Consider the following 16,357-nt stretch of genomic DNA (forward strand, 5'->3'; position numbering starts at 1 on the left):
AGAAATGGAGCACCATACCCTTCAGTCGGAGATAACCAGCCAGGGGAAGCCTTTACCTTTAAAAAGTTGAGATTGTATGTAGTTGCCTTATTCTACTGCACCAAAAGGGCTGACTTTTCCCATTTATCCTAGAGTTTCCTCTTTCCCTTCTCCTCCCCTTCCCCTCCCAATTCTCATTTTACTGTTATTTTTTTTGATTATCTGCAAGAATTTGTTCATCTTCTTGGATACCCTTTTTAAAACCGCCTTCCGCAATTTGGATGCCCCGAAGAAGCGCAGATTTCATTACCAGAATTATTAACCTGTGGCATTTGTACACATTGGAAAGACGGTGAACCCGAGTAGAATTGCTGAAGACAACAGCAGAAATAGTAAGGTTTCTGGCGTACGGCTGTGTAATTGCAAATTTGTGTCCCGTGACTCGCTCGCTAGACCCGTCGGAGGCCAAGAACTTAAAATGTAGAAACCACAGAAAATATGAGGTTGTTTTATTTACATTATATACATGGAGATCAGATGGCCCCGCTTCGCATACCGAAGAACCACGTCTAACAACTTGCAGAGCAAATGCCTATTTGAAATCATTCCTTTTAGAGGCGGTAAAGCTCATTACGGTGTTATTGGAAAAAAAAAATGTTGAATCTCAAGAATGTTGGGGGAGGGGGGGGAAGTTTAGTCCCTCCTTACATAGAAAATATTATAGCCCAGTTCTATCATCCCTCCAATGAGCAGAATCCAAAGGGGAATAAAGACGTAATAAAGTTTCATGGCGGTGAATTGTTCCAGTTTCGCGCACAGAGCGAGGCAGAAAGCCAGCTTCAGAAGCATCGCCGTAAGGTACCAAGCCTTTTTCTTGAGGTTCTGAGAACCGTTGCGAGGATCGTAGCCGGACTTGCAACGGCGAGCCATTTTCACGATGATCATCACTAGGAGGATGGTATCAAAGATCCAAACCGGGATAAATATGAGAAACCAGTTCCAGGGAGCCTTTTCATCCAGTTTTAACACCAACATGATCAGGAAGAGCAACGTAAAGAGCCATGTGAGTAGCACTCTCTGGGCCAAGGACATTCTCATTTAAACAGCCTTGGTAGGTCAGTAGCCAAAACAGAAAAAGAGAACACCCTAGAATAAAAGGGGAAAAAAAAATAAGGTGATGGGTAAAAGCATATAAAAAGACATTCTGCATGTTTCCGCCATTAAGCTTTTGCTATTTTTCAAAAAACAGAAACCAGGGGATAACGTGAACAAGGAATTTTATGAGTTCTGTAAAACCGAATGGGAAATTTCTACTTGTTCCATTTAATTCATTTGCACTGGAGAGAATAGAATATAGAATAGAATAGAAAGGGAGGGGAGGGAGAAGAAAAATAGAGAATAGAATAGTGAATAGAATAGGACAATGAATAGAATAAGAATAGAATTCTTTATTGGTCAAGTGTGATTGGACACACAAGGAATTTGCCTTTGGTCCATAAGCTCTCAGTGTATATAAAATAAAAAATACATTTGTCACGAATCATAAGGTACAACATTTAATGATAGACATAGGGTACAAATAAGCCATCAAATCATACTAAGAGTCAATATAAATCATAAGGATACAAGCAGCAAAGTTACACTCCTGCAGTCCTAAGTGGGAGGAGATGGGTGATAGGAACGATGAGAAGATGAATAGTAATAGTAATGCAAACTATTAGTAAATAGTTTGACAGTGCTGATGTTGCACCAGCATCAGTGCTAGAAGGGAGTGGGGGTTTGTGGAAAGGAAGAGTAGGGAGCGGGAGGACTTTGGTATCCTTGGTGCTCTCTGAGCTTGGTGGCTTTGTATACGTTTCATTGCCCAACTAGGTAATAGCATAAGGACTAGAAGGGAGTGGGGTTTGAAGATGATGATGAGGAAGACTGTGTGGTCCTCTGTGCTCTCTGAGCTTCATAGTCTTCTTGAAGAATTTGCATGACCCAAACAAGGGAATATCATCAGGAGTGCTAGGAGGGAGTGGGGTTTGAGGAGGGGGACTAAGGGGGTCCTTTGAGCCCTCTGAGTTTACTGGTCTTCTTGCAGATGGTGCATTACCCAAGTAGGTAATAGCATCAGTGCTTGAAGGGAGTGGGGGTTGAGGACGAAAACTGTGGGGTCCTTGGTGCTCTCTGAGCTTGGTGGTTTTCTTCCAGACATTTCATTACCCTACTAGGTAACACCATCAGGGGTATAAAAGAGAGTGGGATTTGTGGAGGAGGATGGTGGCTTTGGGGGTCCCTGATCCTTTGAGCTTGTTAGTTTTCTGGCAGACATTTCGTGACTCAACTAGGTAACATCATCAGTGCTACAAGGGGAAAAGGGGAGGAGAAGGAGGGGTGGTGGTGGAGGACTATGGAGGCCCTTGGGGCTCTCTGAGCTTGACTGTTTTCTTGCAGACATTTCATCACCCAACTAGGTAACAGCATCAGTGCTAGAAAGTAGTGGGATTTGTGGAGAGGTGGAGGAGGAGGAAGACTGGGGTCCTTTGTGCTCTATGAGCTTGGTGGTTTTCTTGCAGGCATTTCATTACCGAACTAGGTAACCTCATCAGTGTTTGGAGGGAGTGGGTTTGCAGAGGGGAAGGGGGACTGTAGGGTCCTCAATACTCTGTGTGCTTAGGTGATTCGTCTCGAAGACGTTTCCTTACCCAGCTAGGTAACATCACCAATGCCAGGAGGGAGTGGAAGTTGTGGAGTGGAAGGAGGAGGATTGTGGGGTCCTTGGTGCTCTCTGAACTTGGAGTTTTTCCTGAAGACGTTTCACGACCCAACTAGGGAACACCATCAGTGCTAGAAGGGAGGAGGAGAAAATAATGTGGTGTCCTTTGTGCTCTATGAGCTTGATGGTTTTCCTTGCAGACATTACATTACCCAACTAGGTAACATCATCAGTGCTACTAGGGAGGGAGGTTTGGGGAGTGGAGGAGGAGGAGAGGGAAGAGGACGATGACTATGGAGCTCATTGGTCCTCTCTGAGCTTGACTGTTTTCTTGCAGGCATTTCATTACCCAACTAGGTAACCTCATCAGTGTTTGGAGGGAATGGGTTTGTAGAGGGGAAGGGGGACTGTAGGGGCGATTTGTCTTGAAGACGTTTCCTTACCCAGCTAGGTAACGTCACCAATGCCAGGAGGGAGCGGAAGTTGTGGAGTGGAAGGAGGAGGATTGTGGGGTCCTTGGTGCTCTCTGAACTTGGAGTTTTTCCTGAAGACGTTTCATGACCCAACTAGGGAACACCATCAGTGCTAGAAGGGAGGAGGAGGAGGAGAAAATAATGTGGTGTCCTTTGTGCTCTATGAGCTTGATGGTTTTCTTGCAGGCATTACAATACCCAACTAGGTAACATCATCAGTGCTACTAGGGAGGGAGGTTTGCAGAGTGGAGGAGGAGGAGAGGGAAGAGGACGATGACTATGGAGGTCCTTGGTCCTCTCTGAGCTTGACTGTTTTCTTGCAGGCATTTCATTACCCAACTAGGTAACCTCATCAGTGTTTGGAGGGAGTGGAGCTTGTAGAGGGGAAGGGGGGACTGTAGGGCGATTTGTCTCGAAGACGTTTCCTTACCCAGCTAGGTAACGTCACCAATGCCAGGAGGGAGCGGAAGTTGTGGGGTGGAAGGAGGAGGATTGTGGGGTCCTTGGTGCTCTCTGAACTTGGGGTTTTTCCTGAAGACGTCTCACGACCCAACTAGGGAACACCATCAGGAGTGCTAGGAGGGAGTGGGATTTGCAATGAGGAGGACTGTCGGGGTCCTTGATCCTTTCTGAGCTGGCTTGTTCTCTTGGCGGACGTTGCGTGACCCAACTAGGGAACATCATCAGGGCTCCCGGGAGCGCTGGGCCTTTTTGCTAAAAGGCCGAAAAGGGGCTCCAGAGTCGCAGGGGCAAACAAAGCTGTTCCCCCCCCCATAAAAAAACCCCTTCGGCCTTTCCACACAACGCAGCTCTTCCCTCCCCGCCGTCCACGCCGCTCACCCCCACCGACCACAACCACCGCATAGAGGCCCGAGGCCGCTCCAGGGAGGCTCCGGAGGAAGGTCTCCGAGCCCGGCCTGGGCCCCGCGGCGGCGAAAGGCAAAGCAAGGCCGACCGGCCCTCCCCGGCCTCGTCTCCAGAGCCCCGAAAAGGCGGGAAAGGCCGTTACTTACCCGCCTCAGGACCCCATGGGCGCCCGCCAAGCGACGCCGCTCTAGGACGGCACCTGCCGGGCCCGCCTGACCAGCGAGAAGAGAGAGACAGAGAGTCCCCCCCACCCCCCCCAATCCACCACGCATCTCTCCCCATTGGCCGGTCTCGGTTCGTTTCCGCCGTTCTCATCGGCTGGAGCGCTGCCTGTCATTCCCGCGCGGGGCCTTCCTCCCCTGTGTTGCCCTATTCGGGCAGTCCAGCGTGCCTATCAAGAATCGTTTTCTCTGAAGTCCCGCCCTCACCCGCCCCCGCCGGAGCTGTCATTTCCCTTTGGATGGTTTCGCCGCGCGCCCGTCAATCACGTCAAGCCAGCCAAGCCTGAGCGCTTTGAGGCCGCGCCCCTTTCTCTCTCCCCTCCCCTCCCCGCCCCCGGACGACGTCTCGCCCATCAGCGAAAGGAGACTTTCGGGTCACGTGAGGGGATTTTTTCGAGCCTGGCGCGCCGCGGGGCCCTCCTTTCGCTCCGCCCACGGGGAGGAGGAGGAGGGAGCAAGGGGGCGGGTCAGCAGAGCCCAGATTGGCACGACCGTCCTCCCACGGCGGCGCGCTGTTGCTGCTGCCGCGGCTTTTCCTTCCCCCCCTCCCTCTCTCCCTCCCTCTCTTGCCCTCCCCCGTCTCGGGAGCCGCGCGCGCGTGCACCCCCACCACCACGCGCTGCTCCCGCTGCCCCTTTTCCGCTCTGCAGAGGTTCATTTTTTTTTCAGGGGTGGGGAGTCTTCTTCCTCCCCCCGCCCCTCGCCTGCCAGCCAGCGAAGGACCGGTGAGTGCCCCCCTCCCCACCCCGCTTTTCAGCTGGGAGGGGAAGGGGTCTGGTAGGTGGGGGGGGGCTGATTGCCGCCGGGAGAGGAGGAGGGAGGATGCAAAGCCAGGATTTGAGTGGGGGGGGGTCTGTGTCCTTGGAGGAGGGCGACGTGACTGGGGAGGGGAGGGAGGAAGGGGGGCGTCGTTGCATGCCGGCAGAGGAGGGGGGTTGCATGCCCCCCCTCTCTATAGAAAGGGTCTTTGCTGCTTTTGCTTTTGCCCCTGGCAGGGGGGAGGAGGGAGGGCGCAGTGAGGAGTGTCTCTGGCTGGATCTCTAGAAAGGGTCTTTGCTGCTTTTTGCCCCCTTGCAGGGAGGGAGGAGGGGGAGGGCGCAGGTGAGGAGGGGCTCTGGGCTGGATCTCTAGAAAGGGGTCTTTGCTGCTTTTGCCCCCTTGCAGGGAGGAGGAGGGGGAGGGCGCAGGTGAGGGGGCTCTGGGCTGATCTCTAGAAAGGGGTCTTTGCTGCTTTTGCCCCCTTGCAGGAGGGAGGAGGGGGAGGGCGCAGGTGAGGAGGGGCTCTGGGCTGGATCTCTAGAAGGGGTCTTTGCTGCTTTTGCCCCCTGGCAGGGAGTGAGGAGGGGGAGGGCGCAGGTGAGGGGGCTCTGGCTGGATCTCTAGAAAGGGGTCTTTGCTGCTTTTGCCCCCTTGCAGGGAGGGAGGAGGGGAGGGCGCAGGTGAGGAGGGGCTCTGGGCTGGATCTCTAGAAAGGGTCTTTGCTGCTTTTGCCCCCTGGCAGGAGGAGGAGGGGAGGGCGCAGGTGAGGAGGGGCTCTGGGCTCTCCTAGAAAGGTGTCTCGACTGCTTTGCCCCCCTCCCCCCTCCTAAGGGAAGAAGAGGGAAGGCACAGGTGAGGAGGGTCTCTGGGCTGGATCTCTAGAAGGGGTCTTTGCTGCTTTTGCCCCCTTGCAGGGAGGGAGGAGGGGAGGGCGCAGGTGGAGGGGGCTCTGGGCTGGATCTCTAGAAAGGGGTCTTTGCTGCTTTTGCCCCCCTTGCAGGGAGGGAGGAGGGGGGCGCAGGTGAGAGGGGGCTCTGGGCTCTCCTAGAAAGGTGTCTCGACTGCTTTGCCCCCCTCCCCCCCTCCTAAGGGAAAGAGGGGAAGGCACAGTGGGGGTCTCTGGGCTGGATCTCTAAAAGGGTCTTTGCTGCTTTTGCCCCCTTGCAGGGAGGAGGAGGGGAGGCGCGGTTGAGTAGGGGTCTCTGGGCTGGATCTCTAGAAAGGGGTCTTTGCTGCTTTTGCCCCCTTGCAGGAGGGGGAGGGGGAGGGCGCAGGTGAGGAGGGGGCTCTGGGCTGGATCTCTAGAAAGGGGGCTTTGCTGCTTTTGCCCCCTTGCAGGGGAGGAGGGGGAGGGCGCAGGTGAGAGGGGTCTCTGGGCTCTCCTAGAAAGGTGTCTCGACTGCTTTGCCCCCCTCCCCCCCCCTAAGGGAAAGAGGAGGGGAAGCACAGGTGAGGAGGGGGTCTCTGGGCTGGATCTCTAGAAAGGGGTCTTTGCTGCTTTTGCCCCCTTGCAGGGAGGGAGGAGGGGAGGGCGCAGGTGAGAGGGGCTCTGGGCTGGATCTCTAGAAAGGGGTCTTTGCTGCTTTTGCCCCCTTGCAGGGAAGGGGAGGGGCAGGTGAGGAGGGGGCTCTGGGCTGGATCTCTGAAAGGGTCTTTGCTGCTTTTGCCCCCTTGCAGGGAGGGAGGAGGGGGAGGGCGCAGGTGAGGAGGGGTCTCTGGGCTGGATCTCTAGAAAGGGGTCTTTGCTGCTTTTGCCCCCTGGCAGGGAGGGAGAGGGGAGGGCGCAGGTGAGGAGGGGCTCTGGGCTGGATCTCTAGAAAGGGTCTTTGCTGCTTTTGCCCCCGGCAGGGAGGGAGGAGGGGAGGGCGCAGGTGAGGAGGGGTCTCTGGGCTCTCCTAGAAAGGTCCCGACTGCTCTGCCCCCCTCCCCCCTCCTAAGGGAAAGAAGAGGGAAGGCACAGGTGAGGAGGGGTCTCTGGGCTAGATCTCTAGAAAGGGGTCTCGGTTGCTTTGCCCCCATTGCAGGGAGGGCAGAGGGAAGGCACAGGTGAGGAGGGGGCTCTGGGCTGGATCTTGCTTGCTTTTTACCCCCTGTAGGGAGGGGAGGAGGGAGGGCACAGGTGAGGAGGGGCTCTGTGCACTCCCTTAGGGCTGGATCTCTGCTGCTGGGTCCCCTCGGAGGGAGGTGGATTCAGGAGTTAAAAGTGGGGGCTCTGACTCTTCCCTCCCCCAAAAGGGGGTCTCAGCTTCCTTGCCCCCTTGCAGGGAGATAGGAGGGGAGGGCGCAGGTGAGGAGGGGGCTTGCAATCCCCCCCCCCCGTAGGATTGGATCTGTTTGGTCCCCCCTCAGGGAGGTTTTGGAACCCATGCAAAGTCAGGTGGGGGCTCTAAGCCCTCAGTAAAAGAGTGGGGGGTCTCGACTTCCTTGCCAAGTAGGAAGGGATGAAACAGCAAAGATCCCCCCCCCCCGGGAAGGTTTTTGCTGCTTGGCCCCCTCCCAGGGAGGGAGCTCCCCTCAATCTACAAGGGGAGGGGTCTCAGCTGCTTTGCCCCCTTGCAGGGCGATGGAACAGGGGAGGGGCACAGTCAGGACCACCCCCCCTAGCAGCTTTTCTACACTTGCAGAAAACCCACCTGCTTGGATCCTTCCCAGGGAAGCAGCCCTGAGTAATTCAAGATTTAATTCAGCATGCTAAACTGAATTAAGCTGACAGGTAGATCCCGGTGGAAAATCCACTGGTTCGTCTTCCTTCTGGCTGATTTTGAGTGGATCGCTTGTGTTTTGGGCACCCTACGGTTCCCACTTCAGATTTTTAAAAAAAACCAGAGAGAGAGAGATAGCAAAACAGAACTAATTACAATGCTCTGGAGTAAGGAGAAAATGGTGATTATGGTGATGCAAACAGCCCTGGTTTGGGTGAAAGCAGGACAGGGGTTATTTCAGTGAGCCGATTAAGCAAGATGTTGGGTGATGCCTCCTGAGACCGTGTCTCCATTTGGCCGCACCCGGAGCTTCTTTTCGGGAGCGAGTGCCAAAACCATTCAGACAAAGAGTTATCCAATCTCCTCTTATAACCTCCAGTGATGGAGTAGCCACGATTTCTTGTGGTTGGCCGCCGGCCCCTCCAGCAGCCAAGTCAGAGGAGGAGAAAGAGGTGTGGGAGTCAGGGTCAGCATCAAGGCAACCTGGAGCTTTGAGGGGGAAGAGGAACTAGAGCTGACAGAGAGAGGGAGAGGGAGGGGGGAGAGAGAGAGGGGGGGGGAGGCGGAGCCTGGGCTGTCCGTCAGCCCTCAGTTGGAGAGTCAACAGCCCCCAGAACTGGAGGTGGCTGATGAGGAAGGGGAGGAACAGCTGGATCCAGTGTCTGATGTGTGGATGCACAGAAGGCAGAAGGAGAGGAGAGCAGTGGAAATCTATGGGCCGGTCCTTGGGACAGAAGAGTGAAGCCTCATCCTAGGGATAAAAAGACAGTGGGTAAGAGATGAATAGATGTAGCAGACACTTTCGGACTTTCACAGGGGTCGCCTAAGACATCGGAATCTCATATTTCGGTAGTCGGAGGAACGGAGACACCAATTTTATGGTTGGGGGTCACCACAACATGAGGAACTGTAATAAGGGCCGCGGCATTGGGAAGGTTGAGGACCACTGGCCTACGATGAGAGAGAAACTTTTTGCCGGGGCTCCTGGAACTCCTAATAAAGGAATCTTTGAGTTAACTTTTTTTGTCGTGTTCGGGAGCTGGGTCAGAATACTTCTGGAGGCAAGCTGTTCCACCTTGGAGGTCTTCTAGTCCAGCCCCCAAGCAGGGGACCCTCTACCACTTCAGACCAGAGGTGGGTTTCTACCGGTTCGCACTGGTTCGGTAGAACCGGTTCGCCAAATCTACCGAACCAGTTAAAGAGGTTCCACCAGTGGACCCGGAAAGCAGGCCACACCTACAGAAGAGGGTTCCAAACATTTTTTGAAACCCACCACTGCTTCAGACCATGACTGTCCGGTCTCTTCTTAAAAACTTCCAGTGTGGATCATCACAACTTCTGGAGGCAAGTTGTTCCACCAATTAATTGTTCCCGCTGTCAGGAAATTCCTCCTTAGTTCTAGGTTGCTCCTCTCCTTGATAGTTTTCCATCCATTGCTTCTTGTCCCTACCCTCAGGTCCTTTTGGAAAGATCAAAAATCCAACTTGGGGGCGGCGGGGGGGGGAAGCTGGGGTTCTACCACAAAACCGCGGTAGAGTAAAGCGCGCTCGACGAAAGTGGGTACGTGACGTCATCACAGTGCGACGAAAACAGCACGCTGGTGAGCGGTAAACTTAAAATTAACGCGTAATCTAAACCTAACCCCCCCAAACCTAACCCTAAAACTAACCCTAAGCCTAACCCTTAACCGAACCCTAAACCTAACCCTAACCCTTAACCTAACGCTAACCTAACGCTAACCCTAACCTAACCCTAAACCTAACCCTAACGCTTAACGTAACCCTAACCCTTAACACTAACCCTAAACCTAACCCTTACCTTTACGTGAATTAGCTTGCTTTAATTTAATTTAATTTTAATTTAATTTATTTTTAATTTTATTTGTCGCGCTGCTGATGAGTCACGTACGCGCTTTGATTGGGCGCGCTTTAGTGGACCGCGGTTTTGAACGGGTCACGGAAGCTGCAGCCTACAGAAACTTCGCCAAAAGTTTGAGGGCTAGAAATAAAGTTTCCTAATCGGGAGATGCCCCTCTAGTTATTGCATGGCTAAAGAAGTCATTTAGAAAACACAATCTGAGTAGACTAAAGCTTCAACAGAGCCAAAGCTGAAAAGGAGATCAATGTGTGTGTGTGTGTGTGTGTGTGTGTTGTGTGTGTTTGTGTGTAGCCAAGATGCTTATCGCTGGACTGGTGACAGCTTTTAACCGAAGGAAATGTGAAATTCTGCAAAGCAGAAATACGGCAACGTTGAGGCTAACGGGCCTGGCAGAATGCTTAATTCTTCTTTTGAAGAACCTTTATAATAATAGTTTTCAAAAGCTGGATTTTTTTGAAAGCGCAGAGAAGAGCAGGGAAAAGGCATGAAAACGAGGACCTGTAGTTCCAGGGCATTGTTTAATGATGCGCAGGTAATTTCAGCTTCGTGAACTCACAGACGGTGCGAAAAGGTGGCGGAATTATTATTATTATTTTTTGTGCATTATCGGGCTCAAGACGGAAGTCGGACAGTTTTTGAGAAGGATGGAGAGAATTAATTGTGAAAATTAAAAGGAAGGAACGTTTTTTTTCTTTCTTAAAACCGTGTTTTCTTTCAGCGATCATATTGGGCTGTTCATAGCCGGACGTTGAGAGACAACGAGGGAAAGAAAGGATCCGTAAAGTTGGGAGTGTAAATAAATGTCCAGAGAGGGTTATTATAGTTGTTACATGCCAGGTGGGGCTCAAAAATGCCATCTCTCGATTCTATCGGATGACATGAAGACAGACTGAGGTGGTCGGCAGGAATTTCCCCCTGGCTTAAGGGCCCTTCAATATCATTGATGTACATTTCGGTTGCTGTTTAGTTATGGAGCTTTGTTTTGCCTTACGTTTTGCAAGGATTCAAGAAGACTCAATAAGTGGATTTTCTGTAGGGAATTGAGAAAAAAATTATCCGTCTAACCATCCTGGGAAAATTTTACATATGTGCATGTGAGGTAGATAAGGGTTTGAAAGTTGGTTGTTTGTTGTTGTTGTCCTTCTTCTCTCTTCTCCTCCTTCCTTCTCCCCTTCCCCCCCTCTCCTTTTTCATCCTCTTCCTCCTTCTCTACCACCTTTTCTTCTTCTTCTTCTTTTCTCTTCTTCTTCTTCTTCTTCTTCTTCTTCTTCTTCTTCTTCTTCTCCTTCTTCTTCTCCTCCTCCTCCTTCTCCTCCCCTCCTCCTCCCCTTCCCCTCCTCTTCCTCTTCTCCTCCTCCTCCTCTTCTTGTTCTTCATCTTCATCTTCCTCCTCTTCCTCCTCCTCCTCCCTTCCGCCCTCCTCCTCTTTTCCGCCCTCCTCCTCCTCCTCTTCTTCTTCCTCTTCCCCCCCCTTCCCCCCCCCCCCCCTCCTCCTCCTCTTTCCCCTCTCCTTCCCGTCCCCCCCCCCCTCTCTTCCCTCTTCTCCTCCTCCTCCTCCTCTCTTCTTCCTCCCCTCCTCCTCCCTACCCACCATTATTATTCTTCTCTCTCTCCTCTCCTCTCCTCCTCTCCTTCTCATCTTCTTCCTCCTTCTCTCCTCTCCACCCTTCTTCTTCTTCTTCTTCTTCTCCTCCTCCTTCTCCTCCTCCCCCCCTCCTCCTCCTCCCCCCTCCTCTCCTTCTCCTCCTCTTCCTCTTTCTCTACCACCATTCTTCTTCTCCTCCTCCTCCTCCTCCTCCTCCTCTCCTCTTTCTTTCCTCCCTCCTTGACTACCACCATTATATTTCTTTTTCTTCTCCCTTCTCCTCCTCCTTCTCCTCCTCTTCTTCATTTCCTCCTTCTCCTCTCCTCCTCCTTTTCTTTGCTTCTTCCTCTTCCCTATTCCTTCTCCTCCTTCATCTCCTCCTCTTCTTTCTCTCCTCCTTCTTCCTCTTCTTCTTCCTCCTCTCCTCCCCCCCTTCTTCCCTCTTTCTTCTTTCTCTTCCTCCTCCTCTGTCTGAAGATATTTTTCTTTTCAAAATGGAAAGCTCTACCCATTACACTTCGCCGTTTCAACCCTTCGGCCCCTTCTCACTCCACATTCCCCCTCTTGCTCCCTCTGCGGATCTAGAGTACATCTCTCCCTCTTTTGTCCTTGTTGGAAGAAATGTCCCCTGGGTTCAGGTCCAAGTGGGGGAAAAGACACTGGATTCACGGAAGTTGGCTGGAAAGATGGTCTTAATGGCGGACAGGATCGCACGCCTTGAAGATGTTGGGCAAAGGGAAAAAAAAATTGAAGAGATGCTGAAAGTGCCTGGATTTATGCCCTCTGTTGGGCTTTTGCATCTGAGCTGTATTCGATTGGTTCAGGCTCCGATGGGGCCATGCAGGGGCAATTCTGAAGGCTGCCCTGAGTCCCAAGCTTGGTTGACTCTTGTGGGGTGATGATGTAATGAAAGGGCTTTGGGATTCCTATTATGGCTCTGCCTGAAGGAGGTAGAACTTTGTTATGTAGAATAGGCTGGCTCAGGCCTTAGTGACCCATTGACAAAGGTGTGTTTCTGCCTCCCTTTTAGGGGAAATATTCTGCCCTTTTAATATTTCCTAAAATATCTCATTTTTCCAAGGAGAGGGGTGGGTGCTAACTTCTCATATCCTGACCATTCCCATCCTTTCATCCACAGCTGCCTAAGCCTCTTCCCCTTTCCCCCTCCATTTTTAATGCTCTCAGTTCCTCCTTCCCTGGACTGGAGTTCTTAGAAGCTCCGTTTTCTTCTGTGGTTGGAAAATTTCCTCCGTAGACTTTTCTCTACTTTTTTTTGAATTAAAAGTTTTAATAAGTTTTACAATTATACCTTTCCCCTTCCCTCCCTCCCCCCCCAATCCCACATCCCCTCCCCCCCATCCCAATCCCATCCCCTCCCCCCCCAACCTCCCAGAGCAAATACAGGGTATAAACATTTAGCAATCATGCATCGTACCTTCACTTATACTTTAACTCCCTTTGTAAACTAACTGTAGATAAATTGTAACATTCCTTGTTCATTCATTCATAGCTAACTGAAATTTCTTAGTCCCATATTTATTTTGAATATAATCAGTCCATCTTCTCCATTCCAACTTGTATTTCTCATCCGAATGGTCCTTCAAGTATGCTGAGATTTTAGCCATCTCTGCTAAGTTTGTTACTTTTAACATCCATTCTTGAATAGTAGGCAATTCTTCTTCTTCTTCAGTACTGCGCCACCAGCAATCTCGCAGCCGTTGTTAAATTCAGAATCAAATTAGTCTCTATAACTGTACAATCTATAATTATACCTAACAAGAACAACTGAGGAGTAAACTTTATCCTCTTTTTAAGAATATTTTGAATAATCCACCATATTTTATCCAAAATGCTTTGACTTTTTACAAGTCCACCATATATGATATGGTGATATGATATGACTTTTCTCTATAGCAATAGCAATAGCAGTTAGACTTATATACCGCTTCATAGGGCTTTCCGCCCTCTCTAAGCGGTTTACAGAGTCAGCATATCGCCCCCAACAATCTGGGTCCTCATTTCACCCACCTTGGAAGGATGGAAGGCTGAGTCAACCTTGAGCCGGTGAGATTTGAACCGTCGAACTGCAGTTAGCAGTCAGCTGAAGTGGCCTGCAGTACTGCACCCTAACCACTGCGCCACCTCGGCTCTTCTCTACTTCTCTACTTTTGCCGCCATCCAGAACTCCTCACGGTGATCCTTTCGGGGCAATCCCCAGTCTTGATTTTTTTTCTTTTCTTTTCGGAGAAAAAGAAACGACTAATGTAAATCAAAACTTCTTGCTGCTTGTCAGCATATAACAGTGGTGGCGAGCTCCGGAAACCCGAAAACCAGCTGGCCAGCACCACAATGTCTTCCCACTTGGAAATGGCTGAACTGGGCCAAAAACAGCCCGAAAAAGGCCTGGGAAAGCAGCCCGAAAATCTGCCAGTTTTTTGACCGTTTTCCAGCACCCACGAAGACCAGCTGGCCGATGCATGGAGTGTCTTTTTTCCCACTGGAAAACTGGCCGAACAGAGACAGAAACAACCCGAAAAAGGCTTGGAAATGAGAGGAGGAAGAGAAAAAGAAATGGTGTCCGATTCATCGCGACCCCATGGACATTCCTCCAGGCCTTCCTGTCTTCTACCATCCTCCGGAGTCCATTTAAACTCACGCCGGCTGCTTCGGTGACTCCATCCAGCCACCTCCTTCTCTGCCGTCCCCTTCTTCTTTTGCCCTCCATCATTCCCAGCATGAGGCTCTTCTCCAAGGAGTCCTTCTCCTTCTCATTAGGTGGCCAAAGTCTTTGAGTTTCCTCTTCAGGATCTGGTCTTCTAAAGAGCAGCCAGGGTGGATCTCCTCTAGGACTGACCGGTTGGATGGCCTTGCAGTCCAAGGGACTCAATGCAGGAGTTCTTCTCCAGCACCAGATTCAAAGGCCTCCATTCTTTGGCCTCAGCCTTCCTTATGGTCCAACTTTCACAGCCATCCATTGCAACTGGGGAAACCATAAGCCTTGACTATACACACTTTGATTGGCAGGGTGATGTCTCTGCTTTTTAGTTTGCTGTCTAGATTTGCCGTAGCTTTCCTCCCCAGGAGCAAGCCTCTTGGCTGCAGTCCCCATCTGCGGTGATCTTGGAGCCCAGGAAAGTAAAATCTGTCATTACTTTCATTTCTCCCCCATCTATTAGCCAGGAATTGAGAGGGCCGGATGCCATGATCTTAGTTTTCTTCATGTTGAGTTTCAATCCAACTTTTGCACTCTCCTCCTTCACCAGCATCAAGAGGCTCTTTCCCTGCATATGGCTCTCAAAAGGCTCACCACCTCCAATATACATCGCAGAAACACACACACACACACACACACACACACACACATACACAAAAAACAAATAATACAAAATTATGCAGAGACCCACATATTATATGACTTCAGCTCCTAGAATTCCCTCACTTGGACCTTCTTGAGGTTGAGAAACATCGCTGTAGTCCATTCAATAATACAGATACGGATTAACAGAGTTGGAAGGGACCTTGTAGGTCATCTAGTCCAACCCCCTGCCCAAGCAGGAGACCTGCGCCATTTTTGTCACAGGGGCAGTCCATTCTCTTCTGGAAAGCTTCCAGGGACGAAGCTCCCACAATTTCTAAGGCTGGAAATGAGACAAATCCAATGCCTTAAATAATGGATCTCTAGCATTGCTTACAGCAAAGCTCAGAGCTTTTACTAAAATCAATACATTCGACTTCCTTCCATTAATTTCATACCTCCCCTTATCTTTTGATTTACGGAGGCCTCGTTCAATGGATATTATCGGATTTGGGACGTCTCTCCTCCTTAATTCCAGAAATGAGTTCTTCAGGAATTTAAAACGCCTTCAACATTCTTGTTTTTTGACCTTTATAAAGCAAGGAATTCAAGCAGTCACATTCCCCCCCTCCTTCTCTTCTTTCTATTCTGGTTGAAGCAGGAATTTTGACTGAAAACCGTAGATTTCTGCTGGCTCTTTTCTTTTCTTTTCCCCCCCAATTTGTCTCAGTTGTCCCTCATTCTATATAACTCCATTTGCACCAGGAGGCAGGACAGGAAAAAATGGGTGGAAACTAACCGAAGAGAGAAGCAATCTGGGATTAAAGGACAGCTTCCTAACAGTGAGGACAATTAATCAGTGGAACAGCTTGCCACCAGAAACCGTGGAGGCTTTTAAGAAGAGACTGGACAGTCACTTGTCTGAAATGGTATAGGTTCTCCTGCTTGAGCAGGGGGCTGGACTAGAAGACCTTTAAGGTCCCTTCCAGCTTATTCTTCCCTCCCCATTCCCTCCCTACCCTACTCCACTCTACTCTACTCTTTCTACTTTCTCCGATTGAGATATGACCTTCGTATGTAAGGTCAATTTTTGATTTACAACAATTCATTTTAGTGGCTTTTCAAAGTTACAACAGCGCTGGAAAAAGTAACTTGTGACTGTTTTTCACACATCCAACCATTGCTGCCTTCCCATGGTCATGTGATCAAAGGCTTGGCCACTGACTCGTATTTACGACGGTTGCAGTGTCTTGAGGCCACAAGTTTCTGAGAAACAAAGTCAACGAGGAAGCACAGACTGACTTAACAACCGAGGGACCAAACGAACGACTAGAGGGATTCACTTAATAATTGTGGCAAGAAAGGCCGTAAAAGAGAGCAGAATAATTGTCTCGCTTAGCAACATACATTTTGGCCTCAATTGTGGCCGTCTCTCCTTGGTTAGTTTCATCCATTGTTTCTTGTCTTGCCTTTTGGTGCTTTGGAAAATAGTTTGACCTCCTCCTCTTTGTATAGGAGCTGCTCAACTATTGGAATGTGGCCATCATCTCTTCCCTAGTCCTTCTTTCATTAAACCAGACACGCCCATATGACTATTAGACTAAAATGTCTTTCAGACTAGTTAGTTGTAGGGACAATTCACTGGAACTAACTCATGATGGCCAACTCAGTGTGAGACAATTCAACAATTCGATTTAATTATTTAAACTAATTTAAAAGGGCCATGTCGAGTTGCCATGTCAGTTGACTATGGCAAGTTGGCCATGTTGAGTTGGTCATGTCATGTTGGCTATGTCATGTTGGCCATGTCGAGCTGGCCATGTTGAGTTGGCCATGTCAAGTTGATTATGCCAAGTTGGCCATGTTGTGTTGGCCATGTCATGTTGGCTGTGTGAAG

The 16,357-nt window shown here is 50.4% G+C and overlaps 2 protein-coding genes across 5 annotated transcripts in view; one reads left to right on the forward strand and one right to left on the reverse strand.

The window, feature by feature from the left end:
* Positions 1–471: 471 nt before the first annotated feature.
* Positions 472–4,261, reverse strand: TMEM60 (transmembrane protein 60). 4 transcript variants are annotated; one of them, XM_032220619.1, is made up of 3 exons: positions 4,167–4,257; positions 3,124–3,265; positions 472–1,125 (listed from the first exon to the last, which is right to left on the reverse strand). In XM_032220619.1, exon 3 carries the CDS (start codon positions 1,075–1,077, stop codon positions 673–675), a length of 405 nt encoding a protein of 134 aa, XP_032076510.1. In that variant the 5' UTR covers positions 1,078–1,125; positions 3,124–3,265; positions 4,167–4,257; the 3' UTR covers positions 472–672. The 4 variants fall into 4 exon arrangements, with proteins under 4 accessions (XP_032076510.1, XP_032076508.1, XP_032076507.1 ...); XM_032220617.1 differs by lacking the exon at positions 3,124–3,265 and adding an exon at positions 2,670–2,811 and having other exon boundaries at positions 4,167–4,252; XM_032220616.1 differs by lacking the exon at positions 3,124–3,265 and having other exon boundaries at positions 4,167–4,261.
* Positions 4,262–4,733: 472 nt separating this feature from the next.
* The window catches only part of PHTF2 (putative homeodomain transcription factor 2), a 76,294-nt gene continuing 64,670 nt past the window's right edge, over positions 4,734–16,357 (forward strand). The window contains exon 1 of the mRNA XM_032221781.1: positions 4,734–4,966. The gene's annotated coding sequence lies outside the window, so the exon portion shown is untranslated. The remainder of the gene's footprint in view (positions 4,967–16,357) is intronic.

This window comes from Thamnophis elegans, chromosome 7 (genome assembly GCF_009769535.1).
Source record: "Thamnophis elegans isolate rThaEle1 chromosome 7, rThaEle1.pri, whole genome shotgun sequence".
Lineage (NCBI taxonomy): Eukaryota > Metazoa > Chordata > Lepidosauria > Squamata > Colubridae > Thamnophis > Thamnophis elegans.